Consider the following 8,528-nt stretch of genomic DNA (forward strand, 5'->3'; position numbering starts at 1 on the left):
AAATCCATTTCTATTGTAATGGGAGATTATTTTCAAACCAATACAGATCCAATTTACCATCACAGAGTCGTACAGAGAAAATGGGGTACTTTTAATATACTGTACTTTTGCAGTTTGAATCTTCCATACCTTTTGGATATAAAAAAAAACAGTTTGCTGTCATGGGACATTTAATATCAACCGCACAGTAATTTATACCTGCCTTTTGGACTTTTCATGTGTGCTTTGACAATCAAGAAGTTTTCTATAAACTGCTATAACATACAGAAGGGAAATGTGGTTATGTAGCTCCAACAATCGATGTCCAAAAGCAGGAGGAGGATCATAATCTGTCATATTAAATAAGATTTGACAGCTCCACACAGGAGCTGTCAAATCAATTAACTGTAAAAGTGAGTGATTTAAAATGTGTTAGAAAGCTCTACACAATTTCAAACATTGTCTGGTCTTAAAAGGAGCTATAAGTAAGATATTTACTGTAAAAATCAATCTAAATAATTCTCATTTGTCCCCTGGGATTTAATTAAGATTCCCTAACAATGGGTCCTCTATATCAACAATGTCTTAGTCACGTTTTTTTCCTTTCAAACCTTGAGGTACGGTGCAGAACTACTTCGGTTCACAGTGTAGACCGTGTTTACTTCCTGGTACCTGAGCCAATCATATGAGAGAGTTCCCAGGGTTCTCAACACAGAGCGCAGCATTTACTATTTTATTTTGTGAAAGCAGCAGCCTGCAAACATGGAAGCCAGTAAGAGAATCGGACCAGAAATAGAAAACAACATCATATACCAGTCCTGTGCAAGTAAAAATTCACAACAGCAACAACACACTGTTTAAAAATTGTAAATTAGATTGTTGTGATTGGCAAGCTGTTGTACTAATTTGAGCCACAAGGTGTCAATATTACTTATAGCTCCTTTAATGTAACCAAGGTGCCTATTGATGCATATTCGATACACACCAGAGATGCCGTTGAATGCACGCCATCGCCAACTAGTGATCAGAATTTTAACAAGATATAGTTGTGATTTTAAAGCTGTATTTGAAATACTGTGATGATGGACCAGCATTGATTGTACTGACACCTATGAAGTAATTCAGGTCCAATGCACTCTTTAGCTAAATTTGTTTAGTAACCATTATAAACAATTATTCATAACACCGCTAATTTACGTCATACCTAAATCCATGTAAAATCTATGTAAAATTTCTACTTAATTTAGCAGCTCTTTGACAATATATAAAAGGATTTTAGCATTTGTCTTAATATTTATCTCCATAACTCATTTGAATACCTCACCAAGAAAAATAAACTAATACACAACTGTCAAGTCATTGAAATGTACAAACAGAGGCAGGAATGGTAATAGACAACACAAAGGTATGCAATGAGGGTGTGAATTTGGCAACTGACTCAGACAATGTCAGTGAGATACATTTCTCTCAGCCTGCACAATATTCCAAGAATAGTGTCTTGTGTTTATGTTGCGGTAAAAACAGTGAGCGAACTCTCCAACTTCCTTCAATTCCTGTAACGTGTCGATCCTCCAATGATCAATAGAAGTGAAAAACTACAAAGCATTCCAAAGTTATGTCTCAAACCTGATAAAATGGGTGATCCAATATGGGTGTGTACAGCCTATCTCTGGGAAAAAGTAAAATCAGCTGCTTCGCACGAGGAGAGCAATGGAGGTGAAGTGAAGCAACATATTTCTGTTTTCTAAGCTGTAGGTCAGGAGGTTGTCCACTTAAAGAAATCATGACCTCGGTTATAATTTCTTAAGTTGTTTTCAAGTTGTAATAGAAATTTGTTTCAGGTAGCAGTGAAACTGATGGTAATTACTTCCTAAATCCTGCAGCTCTGCTGTCTCAGCAGCTTTTCACTTTCACAGGTTCATTCATCAGGGGGATTAATTAAAAACACAGCAAGAACCTAATGAGACCAAAAAAAAAAAAAAAAAAAAAGGAACTCCAACATACTAAGCTACCGCCGTCAGTTTGACAACCCGTCCACTGCAAATACACAAGCAAGCATGCAAATCAATACCTGCACTTCCAAAGGTCACAGGTAACACAAATAAAGGTACTGCGGGTGCTCCCAACACAACCACACCTTACAAACTCACAACTGCAAATAAAAGGAAACGCACTACTAATGGCAAACGGGACTACGCCGGTTTCAGGGATATTAGCGACCTAACGATGTGAAACATTCCCACTGCTGGTTTAAAGCTCCAGCAAAGACTGACAGAACACTGGACCCAAACTGAAATAACCCGTCCATGACAACACAGGAGGCCAAAAGATGCCACTACATCAGACTAAAACCTGCCCATCAGTTTTGGTGATAGAGCTGCACCAGACTCAAACATTTATTTAATATTTTGCAAATTCCAAAATTAAAAACTACAAAAAATATATATTTTTTTTAATAAATAAATGAGCTGTTCTGTAAAAGAACCCTTTAATTTATCTACGCTAAACTTTACAGTTCAAAACAACAACAACTTATTTTTTAAACATATATACCTTAAGCATTTACATCAGATTTGCCAGAAAAAGGACTGAATTCTAATAAAACACTATCCCATATTCAAAGGCTGGCTAACAGGATGTTTTAGCAGTTTATTCTACCAAACCTGTGGCTTATACAGTAGTTGCTGTATTATAACGTCCACACTCTTAACTTAGAGAACCGCTAAGAGGTCCAAACTGTTTCCAAATGTTCAAAAAGAACGAAGTCACAAGTTGCGTGAGGTATCAGATTATGCAAGAAATATGTTTTCATAACCAGACAGCAGCACCAAACCAGACACAACAAGCTTATATCTGAACAACAGATAAACTCAAACTGGCTGAATACAGGAGAGAGGAATCCGCTAATTGTATTTTCGGTACTAGCTGCTAACTACAGCGAGTCCTCAAATAGGTGTTAGACAGAATTTCTTGAATTGAAGTTTATTATTTATTGTAATTTCTATATGTAAAAAAAAACACACTGAGCCATCTATAGCTGACAAAAATATCCTGAATGCTGACTGCACTGAGAGAGTCAACCCTCATCTGTTGGGTGCTATAGGTAATTGGTCTACTTATTGTTGCCTAACTTCTGCTTCTCTGCTTTTCTTTGTGAGTCCCAGGCTGAAGGTTCGGCAACAAGACTCTGGCATCTTTCTGCCAAATGCGCTCTTTGTGCCGCGGCATCATGTGAGGAGGGCATTCCCAGAAACACTCCTTCTGCTCTGCCTCTGAGCTCGCCATTTAAACCTTCTTTTTGTTTCGCTGTAATCTCCTGTACACGCTCGTACCAGCAGAAAGAGGATGAAGAAGTATGTTTGAGCACAGCGGTGCTCTTCTGGGAAAATGCCCCTGCCCTCATTGTTTTCTATTGTGAGAATGTCCTACTGTAGTTTCCAGAAGAGGGAACCTATTGTGTTGGTACAACTAATACTACAAGAAGCAACAGGCCTGTTGTGTGCAGCAGAAGCACGTCCTCTGATTTCACTGTATTCTCTTACCGGGAAGGCGTACATTACTTTACCTAACTTTCTAAAAGTGTTACACACAACTCTAAGTCTAAAGATTTTGAATTGAAATTCAGCCTTTGAAAAAAAAAAAAGGGTAGCATATTTCATGCTATCGACCAGAAAGCAGAAGACCTCAGCAAAAGCACCGCTGCACAAGTGAGCCAGCATGAGCCACATACAAGCCAGGGTCACCTTAAGGATTCGGTGCAATAAATGTTGGTTGCTTTTGGACTAAAAGTAAAAGAGCTTAGCTTCAAATTGGACTAACTTTACAAAAAATGTTAAAGACTTCTTCAGACTACTGTGTCAAACTATTCCCTGTGTGGCTTTTAAGGTTTAGACGACCACTGTACATCCACAGCCTTGTTCGATAAAGCTTTGCAACACACTGCATCACAATCTTCAATGCAATTTCAACGAGTGCAACATAGCAATTGGAAAGATCTGCGAAGAAGTAGGCTATAACTTTTCAGGCGTCATGCATTCAAACCCTGCTTGCAATGACAGAGGTGGAGCCACACTGAAAATAAAGCAATAAATTAGCCAAAAAGTGGGATTAGTGCAACACTATCACTATGTTTCTTAATATTGTGCAGCCCTATTAAAGAATAATCTGCTTTATCCATTTTCATGCAAACAGTTTTACAAACACTAGCAATTATTCTTTCATTTTCCACACCTGCAGGGTGGAGGGACATGTTGCCTGTCCATCACAGGGTAACAACAGTCCTAATGTCCATTGTGGATAGGTATAAATCAAACCCTTAAAAAAAAAAAAAAAAGAGTCTGCATGTAAACCACGTTTAAAGCACATAAGGAAACCAAGCTTTGCAAAAAAAAAAAAAAAAAACAGGAAGGATGTGTCCAAACAAATGTAATTTCTTATGCTGTCTCTAATTTTCATACTGTTATGCAATGATATCAGATCACGGATGAGCATTCAGGCACACTTAGGTGCTCTGCACGCTAAATTAGACACTAGGATTGTTAGACTCAGCAGGTCAATGAATTAGTGTTCCTTGTCCAATCACTCCTGCTGTTTATTTTCTGTTTTCCACACTGGTGATCTGTTAAGAACTGTCCATCCTTTACTTTATCTATGCTAAACTTTACAGTTCAAACACCTACTTATTTCTTTTACCACATGTAACGTAATTATTAGGCTGATAAACAGATGATGTGCTTATCAGGTTATTTTCTTCCCCCAAGTCTTCCCTCAACTTTGAAATAAAGTCTTTGTCATACTTCAGGGGGCGGCTGAAACATACAGAAATGCAACATTTCCAGTTAGTCTTCCAGCATTTCTTAGAAATGGCTTAACTGATCTCTCCGTGGCCCAGCCTTCTACAGTATACTATCGCACAACCGCTATGTCTTTTCCTAAGAAAAGGTAAAACAAATCATTTTATGCGGGTATGATAATGTTTAATATTAGGTTATTGATTCCAGAAATGCCATATAAATACCATTCAAGTTATTCTGGCACATAGAAAGTGTTTACATTTCTTTCTTTTTTTTTTTTTGCTAGTCCAACAGCAGGTTTAAAAAGCAGCCACAATGAGTAATCCTTTCTTTTTTTTATCTTTATTGTGTCTGCAGAACAGGTCATGAAAGAGAAAAATCACAGAAATGTAAACAGGCTGTTGCGTTTGCCTGTAGATGCGGGCCACAGCTCATTCTTTCTGTTCTAACAAGATACCTTCAAAAGCTGCTCTTTAAAAAGGGGTTTGTGGTGCAACATTGTTTGAAAAAGACCAGCACAGATAGTTGGAACGGCAGTACAATGCAACATCACGGGTTACAGAGGGGAAAGAAATGTAACCCCTATCCTTATGGGGCGAAATATAGAATATCTTATCGATGCATCTCTGTTTTCTGAGCTTAACTCAGTTCAGCGTGGAAGCAACTATGAGATCTATGTTGCAGCATCAAGCCCCGACATGCAGAGAGCTCCGCGTTTGGGTTTCAGGAGCGCAGTGAAATCTTTCCTAACGCGAAAACAGTTTCTAAGAACAGGGGTGACGTAAATGTGACTTCTGGCTCATTAAAGCACTTGAGATCAACACCAGGAATTCCTGTCACCATCGTGGTTTAATCACACTTCAGGGGGCGGATTAACGCTCTTTACAGGTCCACAGATATTAGAGTTTAATCATTGTAATGAAGGACTGACACAAATATGATAAAAATCAGCAAGCGGACAAAAAACACGTGAACCTGGAATGAGTTTTTACACTATAAAAAAGGAATTCTGCGAGGGGAATAAATGCTGGCAATTAAAATTATTTGAATCTGAATCAGACAAGTTTGTTTTTCCAATGTAGGTTTCAACAACTGTTCAGTTCTGACATCAACAGATTTTCTTTGTGGCAGGTCTTACTTAGCATAAGTTTGTTTACATGGGTTGTATTAGAACAGAATATATTCATTTAGAAAAAGTTGAGACCTGCTATAAGACTTTTGGTTGACAATGTTGTGTTGGAGAGAGATTTTGAGTTTGCATCCAGCTTTACGTGGTTTAGCAACAGCACTAATGCTAAAAAAAACAACAAAAAACAAAACAAAAAAACAAGCATACCAACAAGCTTCACATGCAAGATGGTTGTTGCAAATAACAGCCCATCATAGCTGTTATTTGGGGGGGGGGATAGTTTATAATCCACCTTGGTAGAAAACATTTAATATGTTATTATTTCAGCTATGTTTAATGGCTTTATCGCTAAAAGCATTAAAATATTGATTAATTTAAACCATAAGGACAGACCACATCATCATTAACTCAACAGGTTGGAATTAAATCTAATTTCAGTAAATTTCAGGAGGTCCCATTCCTGCTCCAACTGGCTGCAATATCACCTCAAATGTGATGTTGCAGCTGACAATTTGTTCACCTAAACATACACAGAACATCATTTGCTGTGCATCTTTTTCAGTACCTGGCTTATTGTTTCAGTTTCGGTCTGACAAAGCTTTATAGTGGACAAAAAGCAACTAATACAAGCACTTTGATTCCAATAAATCAATATGCTGCTTTTAGTTAGACCTGCATAATTACCACTTACAAAATATATGCACCAATATCAGTACAATTGTATTATTATAAATGATCACGCAAATGTATATTATTATTATTATTATTATTATAGTTTGTTTCAGTAGTTCCTGGCTTTCTCTTACTTGCTGAAGGAAGTTTGGGGAGTTTTAAAGGGACAGGCTGCAGAATCTCGACTCACCTGCGTTGTAGAAGCGGTCCAGAACTGTGGTCTCCCCAAAGTCCAGTTTGCTGAAGTTCACCGCGTCCAGCTTGCTGCCCACCCTGTCGCAGGCGTCCTTCAGGCACTGCAGGGCCATGCTCTCGGCGTGGTTCTGCTGGCTCGCCTCGCCGTTCACCACATAAGCCACCGTCACCGGCCTGCTTTTGCTCGACTTGCCGGCTGACAGCAAGCACCCGGCTTCCACCGGACCGTCCCCGGAGGTCGGGCTGAGTGCGCTGCTTCCAGCCAGCGGGTCATGCCAGAAAGTCCCGGCTGCTGGAATTCCGCAGCCACCTCCGCCGCCGCTGCCGCCGCTGCTGGAATGTTCCCCGCTGACAGCCTCTCTGTCGGGACCAGCGCCGAAGCAAGGCACCGGGAAGGAAATCCCTTCTTGGTCTTGATTCATCGTGTTTTCAAGCGTAACTTAGAGCGTTGACTGCAAAGAGCGGCCGGTCCAGCGGTCCTCCATGGAGAGCCGGCGTTACGCACGGCCGCCGCTCACACGAAGCTTCTGCACGGACACGACATGCAACCTTGCCCCGTTTCCACGCAGGTAAACAGCCTGTTAGAGGCACAAGTGCAACTCCACGTCATGCTGCATGCTCGCCGCGGGTGACGCTGAAAGCCGCCGTAGACGGACCGGAGTCACGACGACGTTCCGCTGGGAAAACACGAGAGGAGCGGCTGAGACGGAATCCGCACATTCCGTCTCAGCTCGAGAAAAAAACTAAATCCACCCACTGTGTGCAGCCTACTTCTCAAAGTTGAGCAACAATGCCCTGTGCCAGTGCGGCAACAGAAACGCCCACAGGAATTACAAATGTCACACTGAGTGGAAGTACGCAGCACGTCTGTGTGCGGCGCGGCGCGGCGCAGCTCGTCCTCTTTCAAATGAGAAAGTGAGCCGCGCAGACGGCGTGAGGCGGACTTCTCGTGCAGGCGAGGAGAGGCAGGCACACCCTCAAGCCTTCTTATCAGTCAGTGCAGCCCCACTGACTGGGCGGAGGGACGTTTGGGAGAGTTTGGAGTGGAGAAGCGGGGTGGAGACTAAACATTGTGTTCTTCAGGACAGGATCAGCAGAGAAAAGTCCCTCCACAGGGACCCCACTGTTCATCGGCTCGACTAATCGAAACAGGAAAAAGTTGCCCGAAGTTCATCTGCAAATGTTCCGCGTTCCTTTTCTTTTTCAGTAAGAGAGAACACCAGCTTGGACGTTGAAACCAAAACCATGGTTATGAAAAAATATTATTTTAGAAAAGGTTCAGCTGGTATGTATGAAATGCCAGGCCTCACTTTTCTTGGGATTATTGTTCATGAATGATGTAATTGATTCTAACAGATACTAGGCATCGTCTATAACCATCACATTTGAGCTTTTCCTGTGTACGGCTGACCTCTGGCGGTCAAAAGGAAACATTACAGGAAGTTAAAAAAAGTATTTACTGTTCACATACAGCATTTGGTTTGGACAAATAAGTGTCTATATTACATATAACAAACAGATCATCAAAAATATATACTGTTAGAAATGTTAAAAATATTGCTAACCCTTGAGCCTTTTCTCATTTTGTCAGTGAAGTGGAAGGAAAGGATACATTGGACATGTGAACCATTATCAAATTTGCTCTGCTTTCATGTTTAGGGTGGTAGCTCCTTTGAAAACTTACCTTGACCAAAGTCTCAAGTCTTGCAGCTTCAGAGACGTTGTTTTCCAGTATCGCTCTGTATTTACCTCTCTCCTTA

The 8,528-nt window shown here is 40.6% G+C and overlaps 1 protein-coding gene across 1 annotated transcript in view; it reads right to left on the reverse strand.

Annotated features, from left to right (window-relative positions):
* Positions 1–7,762, reverse strand: part of map3k5 (mitogen-activated protein kinase kinase kinase 5) — a 108,418-nt gene extending 100,656 nt beyond the window's left edge. The window contains exon 1 of the mRNA XM_012875805.3: positions 6,764–7,762. Coding sequence (XP_012731259.2) covers positions 6,764–7,190 — 427 coding nt within the window. The 5' untranslated portion in view covers positions 7,191–7,762. The remainder of the gene's footprint in view (positions 1–6,763) is intronic.
* Between the last annotated feature and the right edge of the window lie 766 nt (positions 7,763–8,528).

Source organism: Fundulus heteroclitus, chromosome 15 (assembly GCF_011125445.2).
Source record: "Fundulus heteroclitus isolate FHET01 chromosome 15, MU-UCD_Fhet_4.1, whole genome shotgun sequence".
In the NCBI taxonomy this organism is placed as follows: domain Eukaryota; kingdom Metazoa; phylum Chordata; class Actinopteri; order Cyprinodontiformes; family Fundulidae; genus Fundulus; species Fundulus heteroclitus.